Source organism: Eleutherodactylus coqui, chromosome 1 (genome assembly GCF_035609145.1).
Source record: "Eleutherodactylus coqui strain aEleCoq1 chromosome 1, aEleCoq1.hap1, whole genome shotgun sequence".
NCBI lineage: Eukaryota > Metazoa > Chordata > Amphibia > Anura > Eleutherodactylidae > Eleutherodactylus > Eleutherodactylus coqui.
The window spans coordinates 392,625,957-392,645,237 of record NC_089837.1 but is presented as its reverse complement, the minus strand read 5'-3'; the positions used below and the strand labels follow the sequence as shown (position 1 = coordinate 392,645,237).

General features: G+C 41.8%; 1 protein-coding gene across 1 annotated transcript in view; it reads left to right on the top strand.

Annotated features, from left to right (window-relative positions):
* Positions 1–19,281, top strand: part of MYO16 (myosin XVI) — a 339,522-nt gene that overhangs the window by 194,049 nt on the left and 126,192 nt on the right. Inside the window, exons 17-20 of the mRNA XM_066579909.1 lie at positions 9,704–9,806; positions 13,348–13,465; positions 14,535–14,606; positions 16,624–16,765. Coding sequence (XP_066436006.1) covers positions 9,704–9,806; positions 13,348–13,465; positions 14,535–14,606; positions 16,624–16,765 — 435 coding nt within the window. The remainder of the gene's footprint in view (positions 1–9,703; positions 9,807–13,347; positions 13,466–14,534; positions 14,607–16,623; positions 16,766–19,281) is intronic.

The window sequence follows — 19,281 nt, the reverse complement described above, 5'->3', positions numbered from 1 at the left end:
CCTTGAAGATTCGTGGGGGCTGCGGGGGGTGGGGCGGCGGAGGGGAGCGGGGTGGAGAGTGAGAGAGATCTCTCTCTCCCTCCCAAACACCTCTGCAAGCCCCGCTCACCCTCGCAGCCCCCCCCCCCCCCCCCCGAATCTTCAGGGACGAGCCAGCAGGTACTCGAAAAAGGCGATGCTCTCTCGAGTAAATCTAGACTGCAGTTTTTCTCGCGCGAGAGGTCTGGCACTTCTTGAAAACCTAGATAGAACACCACCATGCACATTAGACATGGAAATCTGCAGGTTTTTGCCAATGTGTGTTTTTCACACCAATGCGAGGTGTTTTTTCATTCAAAAACGTCTTGCATCACTTCTGTGAAATTGCGATCCTCAGGCATGTGTTTCACGCGCGTCCGAGGATTGCAAGTGTTTCCCATTCATTTAAATGGAAAACATCGCATTGCACTCGCATGCACATTGCATGGCATGCAGTGTCTTTTCAGGTCCCATTGAAAATAATGGGCAGAATGCCCAAAGATAGATCAGGCTGCGATTTCTATCCTCGCAGCAGTAAAAAATGCTCATGTGATTAAATCCATTCAAAAGAATAGAGTTTATATTCGTGCGAGTATTCTGCCTCTCGCAATGCTTAAAACACGCACAAGATTCTCGCCCTTAACCCATTGTGATATGGAACTAAGCTTAGGCTTTGACCGTGTGGTATACTACTTGTCTAATGTAATCATAATGCAAATGAGAATCCGCGGAAGTGTCTGTGTTTGAGAATGCCATCAGCGCGCACATCTTGTGATTTGTACTGATGACAAGCACATAGTATGTTTGTGCCGAGTTTGTGTTTTCACATCAAACACTTTTAACTCCAAGGCAGTTCTGCGTGTTCTGCTGTGCCTATTCTGCCACTGGCCTTTCCTAATAACATGACAAATGTGAAGACTAAACAAAAAGGAGATCTCTCCAGCCTGAAACCTATGATTTGCCTTTTTTAGCAAGGCATACAATTAGCATAGCACTCTCCTAACACGGATTCTATTTCTGCCCTGAAATGTACGGCTACGTAAACAACACATGTCACATGTACAAAAGATAAGCATCGCTATTCAGGCATCACTTATAGGACATCTCAGTGTGTTACGGAGCCATTTTCAATCTTGGAAATAGGTTCACAGAAGCTCGAAGTGCAGAAATCATTTCAAAGTAACATAAAGCTTTTTCTGGGTTTCCCAAAGGTTTTTACGTCGGATTCACAAGGGCGTCTTTGCACATTAAATTTTTGCATGCACAGTACGCAATTGTGTTGCACATAACAATGCACTCTCTATTTTCCTGCGTATTTGCGCAAGAGTAGAACACATTTCACACTCATTAAAGAATGTGGTCATTTCCATGCCTGGGGGCAGCAGTTAGTATTTTTTTGCACATGCAATTGCACATGGCTTGCGTGCGCAAAAAGTACAGTAAACAAAAAGGCAGTTTTGCGTGCAAATACGGAACTTTCATTCTGCAAAAACGTGAGTAAATATTAGAGATGAGCGAGCATACTTGCTAAGGGCAATTACTCGATCGAGCATTGCCCTTAGCGAGTACCTGCCCACTCGGAAGAAAAGGTTCGGCCGCCCGCGGTGGGCAGGGGGCGGCGGGGGAGAGCGGGGAGGAACGGAGGGGAGATCTCTCTCTCCCTCACTCCCCCCCCCCCCCGCTCACCCCTGCTCACTGTCACCCGCGCCGGCAGCCGAACCTTCTGCACATCACATAGCACATAGATAAAGTGTCAGTCTCCTGTGCAATGCCAGCCATGCCTGAGAATGTCAGGCGTGACTCGTGATCCCCTGTGTGAATGCAGCCTAAGGACTTAGTCATACAAGCGTTTTTTCGTGCGCAAAAACGTTTGCAATGCATGCGTTTAAAAAAAGCGCATGTACACATCTATTGCCACCCATATGTTCTATCTTTGGTGGACACATGATTTTTTTTAACGCACATAGTGCGAATGTTTTTACGCGCGAAAAAAACGCCCATGTGACTCAGCCCTAAGGTTGCTTTCACACGGGACAGAATTAGTCCACTCAGAGATTTCTGCACCACAATGTTATCCTATGGGACTTGAATTCCACACCTTTTAAATCTGTACATTTTTACTTGAAAACCGCAAGATTAAATTCCGTAGTGGAAAAGCTTTCTGCTGCGGAATTAAGGACATCTAGCAGAACTGTTGCAGATTTTGTACATACAGTAATTGTACAATTACAGTCTGCAGGAAAAAAAAAACAACTAATAATTCTGCAAAATGTTCAGGAATAGGATAGGATAATTTAGGCCACATGTTCACGGACGGGTCGGATTCCACATGCGGGAGCCCACAGCGGTATCTGACTATGCCCGTGGCCAGGGACCGTGCGTAGCTGTGTCTGCAGGTGGCCACATCCACTGATCTCTATTCTTCCGGGACATCTGCACTGCTGATGATCCACACGGCTCAATGTCGGAGATTAAATCTCCTCCCTTTAAATCTCTTCCCGCGGAATCCGTGGCTCGTCCGCAGTGCCAACTGCAGACAGGCCACAGATCGGATAGCTTTTATTGACTTCAATGGAAGGCGTCCGTGAAGGAACATGCTGCGATTTGTTTTCCGCATCAAAAGATGCACAAAACAAATCTGCATGCTCTAATTCAGTTGCAGTCGCCCATGCTTCTCTATGGGCAGCTCGAATCCGCAAATCAAATCTGCCTGTGGACATTGTGCCTTATAGATTACTTTTTACTTTGTCCCTAAACTCATGGAATAGGATTTAAGAGGTCATATACTTTGCAAATAAGGGATAATTGGTGTTCGGTTGTTTTCTTTGTCATAAGTCTTCTACTCAGAAAGGTGCTTTACATTGGTTAACTACAAAAAGTGTTCTCCTTGGTTGTACTCTTCCACTACCTAAACAACTTCTAAACCTGCTTACCACATTGTTTGCAGAGATGAAAAAATGGCAGCAGTCAACCTCTTATACAGTAAATTATCATATAAAAACTCCATACATTCTATTACAGCTCGAAACAGAGCAATAATAAACATAGTGAGCTTTCTGATATAATAATGTATGTTCTAGTTTTACATCTTCTCTTCACTCTGTTACAATCATCTACTAACCTAGGACAATGTATCTGAACAAGTTCAGCATCCCCGGACAAAGAGAACAGGTTTTGATTGCTGTATGCTAAATTGTTCTGTATCCATATATAAAAGGTGAAACCCCTCACTGACTGACTGACTCACTGACTGACTGACTGACTGACTCGCCACTAATTCTCTAAGTTTCCGGTGTCGTAGAAACATGAAATTTGGTCCTCAATAGGAAAAGTAAAGTGGACACAACTTGATTATTCAATGCTAAGTGCAAAAGTATTGTCACCGCCGTGTAATGTATCTAATCTAATTCTCTAAGTTCCCAATGTCGTACAAACATGAAATTTGGCACAACCATTCTTTAGGTCCTAAATAGGAAATGTAAAGGGGTCACAACTCAATTATTCAATGCTAATTGCAAAAGTAAGTGCATCTTTATGTAATGTAGCTTTCCGGTGTCGTACAAGCATGAAATTTGGCACAAGCATTCTATACATCCTAAGTAGGAAGAGTAAAGGGGTCACAACTCGATTATTCGATGCTCATTGCAAAAGCAAGTGCACCCCTATGTAATGTACAAGTGTGAAATTTGGCGCAAGCATTCTTTAGGTGCTAAGTGAGGAGAGTGGGAGGGGTGGCACATCGTGCAGAGGGACATCAGTACATGCAGCCTGAGGAGAATCTAATGCTCCTCTATGTGTATACATATTTTATTCCTCGGTTCCTCTAAAGTAACCATGACCTCATAAAATTTTCCATGCGAACACGTAAACACCTGTATCAAATTAACTCGGGCAAAGCCAGGTATATCAGCTAGTCCTATATATAAAGTGGCTACATGTGTGATTTGTGCAGCTGAGTATGGGAGACTTATGCATGCAACCATCAGCATTGTAAAATTCTGGGTGCAAATTATGCTTACACTGAACGATCACCACATTAGAAACACCTATTCAGTACGTGGTTGGTCCACGTTTTTAGACGATCGTGACTTTTAGATGTCGGGGAACAGATTCGACTAGGTGGCAAACATCTTCCATACGTAACTCAACTCATACCCACTGCAGCAGCTCATTTGGTGCACATTATGTGGATAAGTAGATTTCATATGCTGTCTAGCATTTCCCTAACATTTTCAGTGGAATTACAGTCCGGTGAGTTTGGGGCCAAAGCAGTGTGGAGGATTCATTGTTGTGTTTCTTCAACCACTCCCTAGTGATCTGAGCTTGATGACATAGAGCATTGTTGTGTTGAAAGAAGACACTGTGGTCAGGGAAGACTTCCTGAAGATATGGTTGCAGATAGTCAGTTAACAGGTCCCTGTAATGTTTGCCATTCAAAGTTTATGGTATGTTGACCAATAGTCCTAGGCCGTGCCAGGAAAAACCTCACCTGGACTATGACCCCACCACCAAGACCTTGTTCATCCCCAACGGTACACCCATGTGATACGGCTTCCTTCTGTTTACACCAGATGCAGACCCAGTCATCCATATGGTTCAGCAGGAAATGGGACTCGTCAGTCCAGACTATGTTCTCCATGTGTCCAAGGTCCATTGATGTCTTTCCTGGGACCATGTGAGGTATTGTTAGCAATGATGCAGGTTCATTAGGGGCATCCTTGTTGATCTTTGGGTGTTGAACTCCAGTCAACGTAAGGTGAACTAAATGGTCATTATGGACCTTTGCCTAACTTCCCTGCTGTTGTACTGCTGAGTCAATTGGTCTACTGTGGCACATCCTTGCTGATATACCAGATGTGCCTCCCAATGCTCACCTATAAGATCAACTACACATGGCCTGCCACGGTTCAACCAGTCTTGGTTCGCTACACTCTTGGTTCTACGGTTTGGGAACACTTAATAAGTGTGAATGTTTCAGTAATACTGGCACCGACGCTCTCGGCACCAATAATCTGCACGTGGTCAAAGTCATTTAAGTCACCACGTTTACTCATGACTGCCAAATGTTGCCTTCTGCTACACATTATCTAAGAGCAGATCATGACACGTCTATCATGTGGTACTGTGTTACTCTTCACAAGATGTCGCACCAACTGTTCCTAATGCAGTAATCATTCAGTTTAAAGTGCTGTTAGCTGATAAACAGCAGTTTCACCAGGGATCAAAAAGTGCAAAGCAAACTTATTTAACACTAATTAGAGCTCCAAAACAGAATCAATGATTTATATAAAATACAATCTACCCGTAGCAAATTTCTTGGTAGCAAAGATATTGGGGCCCACAATGCTGTGTTGATACATAATTGTTTTTTTTTTGTCCTTCAAATGCAAATTTAGCATCCCTTTCTTATAGTATATCATACAATAATATACAAGGATCTCTCCTGGATTATACTTACACTATGAAATTTCCATACTACTGTACATACACTAGCTATGAACTGGAATACAATAATAAAAGAGTTATGTATAGTAAAACCTGTACTGACATTGGTAATTCATCTGAAAGCAATCAGCTTCACCTAAAACAGTTGCTACTCGGTAATTATTTCAATAGGAATTGGTGTAAATCCAATTAATTCATTCTAGACATTCCAAAAATCACACCAAATCACATTTAATGGAAAATTCTCAGTGCTGTTACATTGGAGTTCAATTGTACAGTACTGTACTGTAGTGTATAACCCGTCGCCGATGATGGAGAAGGGTGGGTTGCATTAGCAGCAGGAGGAGGAGGAGACGTCGAGCAGGAGATCACGTGGGTCCAGCAGCAAGGTTACGTGGGCCGGCACACGCCAGTATCATTAGAGGCAACCAATGTTACTAGAGACACAATTTTGGCTAAAAAAACTCGAAATCGGCCTTGGTAGATGTCAATGCTAGTAGAAGTTTTACTGTATATATTTTATCAAATAATTTTGCATTCCTAACACTAGCACACATCCTAATACTTCTGCTCAATTTGATAGGCTAAATATTGGGTAATGTGGAGGCATGCTAGCAATCACATTCCTAAAAAATGATTAGCCACCCCCTTTAATTATGCTCTGCTGCTGTAACATGGGTCTCCGAATGTGTACTTACTAACTGTCAATGCTTTACATTTTGGAAAATGACTAGAGATGAGCGAGCATACTCGCTAAAGGCAATTGCTCGAGCGAGCATTGCCTTTAGCGAGTACCTGCCTGCTCGAGACTGAAGGTTCGGGTGCCGGCGGCGGGCAGGGAGCTGCGGGGGAGAGCGGGGAGGAACGGAGGGGAGATCTCTCTCTCCCTCTCTCCCCTCCCCCGCTCCCTCCTGCTGACTGCCGCTACTCACTGCTCCCCCGCGACGGCACCCGAACCTTCAGTCTCGAGCAGGCAGGTACTCACTAAAGGCAATGCTTGCTCGAGCAATTGCCTTTAGCGAGTATACTCGCTCATCTCTAAAAATGACCTTTCCTTTTGTCTAACATCAACTCTGCAAGTAAGGTTGTCAGCACAGCAGGAATCTTCCCATATTGGTAAACTATTTTAAAGTACATATTGAAGAACTTGGCCTCTTAAACCATCAAAGAGTACCTGACAGTTCTAAATATCTCCACATGTAAGGATGGATAAATGATGATCCAGAGAAGAAATCACACGAGTTTTGGAACAAAGCATCTTTTTTCCTCTTATTATGTACACTACGGGGTCACATGCTTGTAGGACACATGCTATTTATTTTTGCTAGTACAAAGGTCTGGACTGGTAATACCTGAACACATTATCTGACTGGATCTTTTCTAGTAAAATCTTACAAATAATCAGTCATTCTGAAAAGTCAGGAAACAGTCGCATTAGTGTTCTAGTGTTCAATGTGCCAAAAGAACAAATGTTGAAGCAGATGGTCACAAATTTAGCAGAAAATAGTTAATAATTAGTACTACTGTCAGTTAACCTGAGAGGACTACTAAAAGCAAATATAAACTGCTGACATTATTCCTGTCCTGTTTAGACTGTGATGTCAGGGATATGTTTTTAAGTTATCCTGGACTGTAGAACATTGAATAATTATAACTATATCATGCTGTAAATAATCTGTTTATACCAATATACATTCATATACCTTTTATATACCGCTGATAAAACACACAAGGGCTCATCTATGCCAATTTTTGAGTGTAGTATTTCGGTTTATCTTATCTGTGACCTATCACCTCATTTGTCAAATTTGAAAAATGATAAGAAAATGGAATATAGTTTCCCTGTTAGATGTAGTTTTCTTAAAGTGACCCTTCATCCTGAACAAACAAAATTGGCTGCACCACTTCTTTGCCTACCTGATGCACACTGTGCATTAGTTTGCATCATTTTTTTTCTTTGCTGCTATTAGGAATAGCAATTATCAGATAGGAATTGGCTTGCATGGTTCAAAGAAAGGAGCTGTCTCCTAGCAGCCAGGGCATGTAATGGCAGGGAGTTAGGAGTACTTTCCACCCAGCCCTTGTTAGTTAGCTATTGTAGTAAAATCGTAATTTATCATGCAACACTTTATAACCCCTCTGGGTTGTAGAAGTGTATTTGTCAAATATTCCCTGCTATAAACTACAGAACAAACAACTCATCTTATGCCATTAGCTTCAGAGTCTGTCAGTCAGGTAGACTGATGGATTTTATAGGAAAATTAGTCCTCCAGCTTGCAGTGTTTTAGAACACTCTGCGAAACAGAAAAGAAACGGTGAAGATTATTTACATCAAACTACAAAAATTCGTTGTGTGTAAAAAAGAAATAAAAAATACAAAGATTTTAAAAACATGTGAGCGAAGGTGCCCATAGCCTTAAATCATAAAGTAGGGTGAGAGCTCAGTCACACGGGCGCATCGGCACCTGTACACCGGCGCCGATGCGCCCGTGTGACTGACAGTTAGAAGACGGCTGTACCTGAAGACGGACGTCTCTCTGCAGCGCTGATGAAAGAACACATAACCGGCAATGGAGCCGGTCACATGTTCTTTCCTCCGACGCTGCAGAGAGACGTCCGTCTTCAGGTACAGCCGTCTCGTTCCTGCAGTAACACGGGCGCCGATGCGCCAGTGTGACTGAGCCCTGAGGGGAAATTATTTAAAATTGTGCCTTTATTCAGCTTTTATGAAATTTGACACAACTCTTGAGAATTACACTCTCCACTTTGGCATGCAGTATGCCAATATTAGTAAATGTGGGCCAGTAGGTCTGCTGTTTTTTTTTCTAGTTTGTAATTAAGCAATCATCTCCTTATATTATGATAGATGGAAATGTATATACTGTATATTTATAGGCTATTTCTATACTATGTTTTGTTGTAGCGACGGCACAATAATGTATGCTTCTTTACAGCACTATTCTCTTGTGTAGTTATTTAAGGGATGTGTTCTATAATACTTTGATGAGGTCACTCAAGCAGGTTGTGTAGGATCACAATGATGCCACAATAATGTATTTCTTTTTATACTTATACACTATGTACTGTTATCATGATGTCACCACAGTGTTTATTTATAGCCCGTGTGTTTTTGTAATGATATCATAGTGTTATGTTTTTACGTATTCTGATTTAATATTGCAATAATTTGTCTATTTACTGTTTTGGGGGGTTAAAGCCTTTACTTTTTTGTAATGACACAATAGTTCGTGTGTTTTTATGCTGCCCTCTATTGTGAGGTTGTTACATGGGGTGGACAAAAATATGGAAACACAATGGAAATGCATGGGATTTTAATCATTAGCTCCCCTTTTGGCCCTCTGCTTGGCTGAGAGCTTTCCTGAGCAATTTGTGTTTACTTCACCTCTTGCCCTGCTCTGAGTGGTTTTGGGAGCCAGCTGGTAACAGCACCTGAGGGGCTCAAACCTCTGGCCAATGGAACCTTGTTGCTCAAGTAGATGTTCACTTCTGCCGCATCCGAATCATATCACTTAAGTCATATCACTTATACCATTTAAAATCGGTCTTTACATGTCTTATTGAAGTATTGATTTATAATCCCATGTAACTTCCGGCATGCACTTTGTACGGTGTTTCCATATTTTTGTCCCCCCCATATATTTATGTGTAGACTGTGTTCAGACATAGCAGAATGTTTCAGGATTCACCTAACCTGTTACATGCGGATTTTGCTGTGAATTTTTCCTCTCTGCAGTACATAAAAGAGCTAAAGTCCACTGTGCAAATTTGTGGCATTTCTGCAATAAAATCAGTGTGTTACAGATTTGAAACCGCCCCCCCCCCCCCCCCACCCAGCATTCACTTTTTTCTATGTGCTAAATCTCCACTATATGTGAACGGCATTTTAAAAACCCCATCCACATATATTGGACTGTAATAGACCGTAATATGATACTGTAATTAGTATATATGCTTATCGGATGCTGTCGGATAGAATGGCCAAGTCTATAAAGTGTGTACTTAGTTATATGTCGTACATGTCCAAATTAATAAAAAACTTGGATGACCCTTTTTTCCAATTTTTACTGAATGACGATTGCATGTGAAAGATGTCAATATAAATCTGAGACCAGTGTGGCATTATAGCATATTAGTATTTGTTACTGCCTGTGTAATAAATAATTACAATTTCTTTTATGTCAGCCAAAGATATTTTTTTCATTATCTGTTTTTCCTGCAGGTATCTCAACCAGACAATGCCAGCAGAGTCATTAAGCACACAAAACAGAGAGAAATTAGCTAACCTTAAACAAGCACTGAATGCTCTGGGATTTAACAGTCTGGTAAGTTGTTCTGAATGGGAAATTGCATGAATGGGCTTTAATGATTTAATATTTCAGGACTAATTAGAAAACTGATTTAAAAAAGCAAAGTAATAGTAGTATTTGTATTACCATCATTTTACTATGGAGGCTGAAGAACTTTAGGCTAGGCTTTGCAAAAGTAGAATTTTGGTGCTCAGTAGGTGCTCATCCAATCACAGGCAGCTCTTGCTGAATGAATGACAGGCAAGAGCTGCCTGTGATTGGCAGAGTGCCTCAGCCAATCACAAGCAGCTCTTTCAGCAGGTGGGCATTTTAAATCCCCGGCTGCTCAAAGAACTGCATTGCAGAGCTGGGGAAGGTGCAGATAGGACACAGCTGAGTCCCGGCAACTGAAGGAAGGTGAGTATGTTTTTTTTTTACACTACTTTACCTCGTTTTTCAGGGAAGGGCTTATATTTAAAGCCCTTCCCTGAAAAACAATTACGGGGTGCTGGCAGCTGGATCCCCTACCACAGCTTTCATCTGTGACAGCTGCGGTAGGAAATTCTTCATTCCCTGTGGGGATTTAGAATTCCTTTACTGCATCTGCCACAGATGTGACAGGTGCAGCAGGGAATTCTTTATTCCCCGCGGGGATGAAGAACACATCTGCGGCATGTGGCAGATGTGTTCTTCATCCCCGTGGAGGACACGGCAACCACGGACAGGTAAGTATATTTTTATTTATTGATTTTTTTTTACACTAAAATGGTTGTTTTTCAGGGAAGAGCTTATATTTAAAGCTCTTCCCTGAAAAACAATTAAGGGATGCCGGCAGTCCATTGCCTTTAATAGTGCTGCTGGCAGCAGCCGCCGCTCCATTGAAGAACAATGCTTGCATTCACTATGGTGCATGGATGTCCTATCTTTGCAGGGGCATGCTTGTAAAGCACGGACATGTGAACACACCATAAGGAATGCATTGGTTCTAATAGACGTGTGTTTTTGTGTGCGCATATGCACGCACAAAAACATGCTCGTGTGAAGCCACCCTTAGCGCTCAGTGAGCAGACTATAAAATCTAGTTTTTACACCACAAAAAAAATTGTCAAACCGTTTGTTTATAGCATCTGATCTGATATTTCAGTCCTTGGGCTACGCTGATACACAAGGCACACATGAGGATTCTGGAAATTCCAGCAGTATTCCATGAAACGTTGCCTCTATTCCTTTATACTAGTGTAGTATGTGCACACATATGCATACAGACATTTCAGTAAAAAAAATAATGATACATGTTTGGAAATTAGTGAGACTTCATATGACAAATTGATTGACGGAGGCAGCGTATTCCATAAATATTAAATATAAGACGTTGTGTATAATTTATTTTCTAACCTGAATTAATACACATCCTGCTTTGAAGCTGTGGGACTCTTGAAGAACGCGTCAGTGGAGAGACGACACTTTTGTTAAATTAATTAATGAGTATTTTCTCAAATGTTTAAAGGGAAAAAACTGTAAGGAAAGATGGGAGCAGACTTATGCTTACAGAATACTCTAGTGAAGCTTCCTAGGTGGGCTCAGCAGTAGAGTATGTAATTGGAAATCTAATCACTAGCAGGCCGCATCAACGTTTACCTAAATTTTAAAGGAATGTGTCATCAGGAGATTACCTAATATATAAATCAAGTTTTTATGTTAAACAAAACTTTTTAAAGATTTTTTTGAAGATTTAGTTTAAATCTATATTTTAAAAAAATCCTAAAATCCTGCAGTTTTCATATTGACCACTGAACCTAATAAAAGTTTGATAATTCCTATTCCGTAGAGAAAACGTTCCAGTAGTCATTTCATTATTATCACAGGCGGAATTACAATAAAAGATAATACCTATATATACAGTATATAAGACACCACCATTTAAAATAGTTGATGGTCACAGCTCACCTCCTCCCCTTCCCTACATACCTCTGCACAGGTCATAGAACATGCTTAGAACAGTCTCTTTTAAAAAAAAACTTGGATTCCCTCCTTTTAATTGTGTCTAAGGCCCATGACTTGTGGTGTAAAGCCTGTCTCCAAATACTGCTAACAGCAGAAAAGGCAAGATGGCAACCCCCATAGTCATGTACAGACAGCAGAACATAAAAAAACTGGAATCAGAAAATAAAAACATATTAGACAAATTGAATATGTTTAACTATCTAGTTTTAATTATTAAAAAATATATATTTTACCCCCTTTAAAGGGGTTGTCTCGCGAAAGCAAGTGGGGTTATACACTTCTGTATGGCCATATTAATGCACTTTGTAATGTACATCGTGCATTAAATATGAGCCATACAGAAGTTATTCACTTACCTGCTCCGTTGCTAGCGTCCTCGTCTCCATGGTTCCATCTAAATTCGCTGGCGGCTTGCTTTTTTAGACGCACTTGCGCAGTCCGGTCTTCTGCTCTGAGCACGAGCCGCTTCAGTGTGCTCGCCACTACAGCTCTTCTGCGCATGCGCAGACGAGCTGTATCTTCTCGGGAGCGCGCTGGAGCGGCCATTCTGCTACCATCCTCTCTTAGAGGAAGGTGCAGAGCCGCCCAGCCGTGCCGAGAAGCCGCCCAGCAGAGCTGCCCAGCCCAGCCGCCCAGGTAAGTGATGGGTGACGGACTGATGGGGGTGACGCGTGACGGACTGCCGCTGTGGCCCCGGAGCCTACCGCTGTGGCCCCGGAGCCTACCGCTGTGGCCCCGAGGCCTACCGCTGTGGCCCCGGAGCCTACTGCTGGGCCCCGGAGCCTACCGCTGAGCCCCGGGGCCTACCGCTGTGGCCCCGGAGCCTACCGCTGGGCCCCGGAGCCTACCGCTGGGCCCCGGGGCCTACCGCTGTGGCCCCGGAGCCTACCGCTGGGAAGCCGGGGCTAGCGCGGGGAAGCCGGGGCTAGCGCGGGGAAGCCGGGGCTAGCACGGGGAATCCGGGGCTAGCGCGGGGAAGCCGGGGGGAGCCGGCGGGCTAGCGCGGGCGGCCGGGGCCTAGCGCCGGTTACCTGCCGCCTGGCGGTGGGTGACTGGTCGGCCGCGTTCAATCCCGGGGTCTGGTCGGCGGCTGCGGGGCGTCTGGTTGTCAGGGAGACACAGCTGGTAGCGTCTCGGGAGCGCGCACGTCGGGCTACTGCAAGCGACGGGAAAAGAGCCGGTGGCCATCTTGGGGAAACTTTTTATAAGTTGCTGAAACGCTGGAACTGTAAGTAGAAACCGGCTAGAAAAGTCATTTACAGGGGGGCTTAGTAATGTATGCTTAATAAGGGGGACTGGGCAAAAAAAAAATGTCACTGCTTCCTCGAGACAACCCCTTTAAGTACAGTCATTTTTGGATTTGAACATCCTTGATCCACACTGGAAAGGTTCTGTTAGCTGTCAGTGAGTCCATGGTTTTGATACATTTTATAAATATAAACCGTAATATTATATCCAGTTCCAAATATTATGCTGATTATATTGTTTTGATATCTTTTTATATTGTACCAAATATATTATATAAAATATACTAAAGCTGTTTCTTTTTGCTTTTTTTATTTATCACATATAGGAAGTTGAAAATATTTTTATGATTCTCTCAGCCGTTCTGCACATTGGGGATATTCGATTTACAGCGCTGACTGATGCTGAAACAGCCTTTGTGTCTGACCTGCAGCTTGTGGAACAAGGTAATTAATGTTATGAGATTTGTACTCCAGAATGTGTCAACTTCAGGTAAATGTATATGCTGCCTGCTTGAACCTCAGGCCGTCACTTTAAAGTAATTGGAATTACTCCTCGGAATCCTTGTGGACTTACAATGTAAACTTGTAGCACTGAAACTATATTGAAACAGTAACATTCTCTGCATCTTTACTCTACTACAAAACAATATACTTTTTTCATTTTCCTGAAAGAAATAAAACTAACCAACCCCAAATATAATACTAATAAAGCAAAATGGCCACGGTGTTTGTGCGAGCACTGTAGCCTCTTCAATGTTTACATGTGATCACAATCATGTTTGTACTTAGAACGCTCTACTACTCATAGCAGCTGTTCTGAGTATTGCAACATTGTCCGCTATAGATAGTATGGTGTTCTGAGTACAAACAAGATTGTACTCATATGTCAACATTGAAGAGGCCAAAACGCTCACATGAGTACCATGAACCCTTCGATCAATGGGGGTTCATGAACGGCAGCCTCCCACTGATCATATATAGATGGCCTATCCTGGATAGGCCATCAGTTTTTATAAGCCGGATAACCTCTCTAAAGCCTCCAACACATTTGCTGTGTTTTTGAGCTGCACCAGAGAGACTCAGGCGGAATTTGAGTTGGACACCACATGGAGACCTCTCCGTTTGCTGTCTAATATACAGACAGCCCACACATTAACATGCATAGGATATGTGATGAGTTTTTTCACCATCAGTTCATGTGAAAAAACAGCAGTTTGCATATCGCCATAGGCTATAGTGGGGCTGTGTGCCGTCCTTGAATTAACCCGGACAGCACATGGACGCAAATACGCTAGTGTGCCGAAGGCTTAAGTAACCTACAAAGTCAGTATGGAGTACAGTATTTTTTAATGTGCCCATTTGATTAGCAATCACACTGTGTCACTGAAAGGCATTGGAAATGCTCCAGAAATTTTCATTAAAAAGGAGATGATTTGCTTGCCAAAGTTTGGAAGTGTGATTAAGATTTTAATTGTTCTGTTTTGATGTATGAACTACTATCATTTAATTGCAGTGTCTGGAATGCTGCAGATATTACCAGATGAGTTGTCTACTGCCTTAACAACAGATGTTCAATACTTTAAAGGTAAGAAGTCCCTATTAGATATAGCTACCTTTAAGAGAGGGCATCCGGATCATGCTTTTTGTACTGTTAGTTTTGCATTTTGAAAAAGCAAATAAAAAGAATAATAATAACACTGGGAAACACAATTTTTGGTGACTGAGTTGTTATAACTTTTTGGGGGGATTTTGGGGTCATAGATTCTGAAAATGACATTAGTTTTTCTCCATCAGATATGACATATGTCCATATAAATGTATATATGTATGCATATTGTATTGTATATGTAATGACTGCCAATCAAAAGCTGAAGGTAAGAGAAATCCCAAGAAGCCTAGAACAAGACTAGAGATGAGCGAGCATACTTGCTAAGGGCAATTACTCGGGCGAGCATTGCCCTTAGCGAGTATCTGCCTGCTCAAGAGATAAGGTTCGGCTGCCGGTGGCGGGCAGGGAGCGGCGGGGGAGAGCGGGGAGGAACGGAGGGGAGATCTCTCTCTCCCTCTCTCCCCCCCGCTCCACCCTGCTCACTGCCGCAACTCACCTGTCACCCGTGTCGGCAGCCGAACCTTTTCTCTCGAACGGGCAGGTACTCGCTAAGGGCAATGCTTACTCGAGTAATTGCCCTTAGCGAGTATACTCGCTCATCTCTAAACAAGACTAAAAGCAAAAAGTTTCTTCATTGAGACACATAGTTAAAACTACATTTCTATGATTTCCTGCGATGAGATGTTTCTGGACATTTGCTCTCGATGTTTCAATAATAGTCTGCCACCATATGCATATCCCATCGTCTGCAGTCCTGTTCTTTCACGATCCTTATTTCCTGGTGAAATCATTCCCCCTGTTCATCACTTACATCACAAAGACAATCTGGAATTCATTCAAAAATGACAGCAGGTCCTGCAATTTGCTGTTCATGTTACAACCAAGTGTTCAAAAACAGAAGTGATCGTTTTCTCCACAAGTTCACCGTAGTCTATGGCCTTATAGTTCACAAAAAAATGCTTTACAACCATACAAAACAACGACTGCACACGCGCCTCAAAGTTGTCCACTGAGTCTTGGAAACACTGGTCTTTCATGAGTTCCCGGATTTGTGGTCCATCAAATTTACTTGCTTTTAGCTTCTCCATGCTCATCGCAGCAAATTTTCTACATTTGTAGACAGAACACATTCTATTTCTTCTCAATGCCAATTGTTTCATCAAACCAAGTTTGATGTGCAGTGGGGGCGATATGTACCATATGTACTAATAGTAAGCAAATGCTGGCAGGAAAATAAAGTAATATAACAAATAGATAATGACATTAGGAATATCTCAAAAACTAGAGCTTCTAGAACCAAATGGATGGCGTTTTCTGAATCAGTGGCACAAGAAAATCCTTAGAAAAAGGTCCAAAATTCCAGGCACCATGAAAAAATGTTCTTTGTGTTCTCCGGTGTTATATTTATTTATACAACACCAACATATTCTGCAGCTCTTTGTGAGTCAGAGGGAACATGAACAGACAAAATAAGACTTTACATACTCAATAGGGGTAAGGGCGCTGCTCACAAGAGCTTACAAATTATGAGGAAATAGGGTACACACAAGAGATACAAGTGCTTGTTCTATGCAATGGGACAGCCATTGCCCAGGGTGTATTTCTAATACTATTTAATGACTTGTCAACCACAGAGGTCATCCACCATGGGAAGCCTATTAGGACTTTCAATCATAATTTCCCACAAGTCCTATTGATTTCAAAACAGAATTGGACACACAATTCTAATTATCTCATCTTTAACATTGCAGTGGTTCAAGTTCACCAACCCCTATAGCCTGTGATGTGTCTCATTGATGTATCTGAGATATTGTTATTGGAGAACCTCATTAGATTATAATGAAGAATTCTTGTCAAAATAACCTTTGTATTTGTTTCAGGATGTCTGACAAGGATATGTTGAGTGTGACACAATGACTCCTATTTATAGACTTGTATAAGGAAGAAAAAAAAATGTGAAAGCAACTAACAAAATATATTTTTGAATATTTAGGAGATATGATAACTCGTAGACATTCTATGGAGACAGCAGAATTCTACCGGGATCTCCTTGCGAAGTCACTGTATTGTCGTCTCTTTAGTTATTTAGTAAACATTGCCAATTTCTACCTCCAAAATCAAACTGATCAAAATAGGTAAGAGCTCAGAATGGAAGCAAAATGTTACGTTTATAGTTTGGGTGTAAATTTAAGACTAAATATTAGCTATGAAAACATGTCTTTCCTTCCTTTTCTTTTCTTTCCTTTTTTTTTTTCAAACCCCCCCCCCCCCCCCCCCGTTCGGCGCGAGACAACCCCGATGCAGGGACGTAAAAAAAAAAAACGCTCAGCGCTTACCTTAATCCCCGCGCTCCGGTGACTTCTATACTTACCGGCTGAAGATGGCCGCCGGGATCCTCTTCCTCCGTGGACCGCAGCTCTTCTGTGCGGTCCATTGCCGATTCCAGCCTCCTGATTGGCTGGAATCGGCACGTGACGGGGCGGAGCTACACGGAGCTACACGGAGCCCCATTGAAGAAAGCAGAAGACCCGGACTGCGCAAGCGCGTCTAATTTGGCCATTCGACCATTTTAGACGGCGAAAATTAGGCGGGCTCCATGGAGACGAGGACGCCAGCAGCGGAGCAGGTAAGTGAAAAACTTTTTATAACTTCTGTATGGCTCATAATTAATGCACAATGTACATTACAAAGTGCATTATTATGGCCATACAGAAGTGTATAGACCCACTTGCTGCCGCGGGACAACCCCTTTAAATTGGCTGATTGTATTAGGCCATATTCACAAGTCCAATATTCTTACACGAGTTCTGTTCGTGTCATTTGGAAAATGAACCCATTCATTTGAATAGGTTCATTCACATGAACCATCTTTCACTTGGACTGTTGGTTCGAGTTTGAAAAATTGTTGCATGTCCTATTTTCACTAATGGGACATTTAATGTGCAGTTTCCTGCACGTCGCGCAGCACATGGAATGGTGGAAATAGATATATTTTTTAATCAACACTATTGACAAAATTGTCTCATTTTTTGATTTGGCTATAAAATGGTTAGAAAAGTGCAGAGAAGCTGTATGTATATTTATCTCTTTTAACCCTTTCCAATCCACTGTCTGACGTCTAAAGACATTATGATTTAAGGCTGTACAGCTCCGATGTTAGAAGTCGTCCGTCGGGGTTCTCTTACTGTATATTGCCAGCCACTCTGCTGTCAGAGCCTATCCAACGTGTCACCTCATGCAGTACTGGCTTTAGCCAGCATATAGTGCAGTTGTATAACAGCAGAAAAAGAGTAAGCCCCCTAGGAAAACCAGGATACAAACTGGATTGGAAAGAGTTAACCTTTTACTGTAGATGTGGAGTCTCACAAACCCCTCCTGATTCTAGATTGCCAAGAATGGCGTACTCCCCCCTCTTTATTATGTAACATTACTTAAATAAATAAATAAATGTTGATTATTTGTACATGTTTTTTAATTATTGATAACCAGTACATTTAAAAAGAAAATGAGTTCATTATGGCGAAAAAAACCAACCACAATATATAGAAGATGGTGAGACCCCACATCCACGGAAGGGTAAAAAATAAATCAAGTCCACAGTGGAAGGTAATATTACTTTGGAACAGTAGAGATAAAGCAGTATAAGAGAACAGATCATTGTGGTTATATACTGACAAAAAGTACATGTTGCAAGTTTTTGCAGTAAGATGAAGGGACAAAATAATCAAGAGACAGACTGGGAAGGGACTTAGGATTCCATCTGAGTTTAGAAAATGAAATCTAATCTTTGACAAAGTATGCCAATAATAAATGGTGGTGTTATTCCTGTAGACTTGACATCTGGAACAAAACCTCATCATTTTACCCACACAAATTACAATTTCCGCTTTTATCAATAAGATGTGTAGGAGTAATTTATGATTTTTTTTCTACCACTTTTCTAAAACTTGATCTAGCAACATTCTCCAAAAGCCATTAAGCACGCTTGGAGATATGGCATATGCTACGTTGCTTTTTCAACGTTGTGTAGCAGTACGTCATTCTTAATAAATCTGCTGCACTTTTTGTGGTCACACAGAGGAAAGTGTCTGAACCCACTTTTTGAATATTAACTGACTGTGAAGGAAAATATTGGTATTTTTCTTCTATTGATACTAGAAGTGATTTGACTGAGAGATCTGATGACAAAATCCTGATTTGAACATTGGGAATTTTCATCACATAAAGCAGCTTTGATGGCGTTCTTTTACACTTTGTACGTCAGCTACACATTACCAACATAAACAGTGTAATATCCTCAAGTGAACTCTGTAGCAAGGAACATAGCCAGAAGAAACACACTGTGCTCAAGCCAGTCATAAGCGAACCCATTGCAGGCTGGCAAGCTAATTCATATACTTAGTGTTATTATAGCAAGTCCTAGGTGCTAAATATGTGAGTTCCAAATGTACCATGAATATACTGTTTATGTCCTCAAATATGTTTACGTCTATATTATCATACACTTTATAGTAAATGCACCATACATAAGTACACAACCTAGCTTGCCCCTTATACATAACATTTTTCAAAAAGAAAATTTAAATACGTAATATACAGAGGAGCCATGGACTGACTCGGATGTAATACAGCAATATACCAAAAAGAGAAC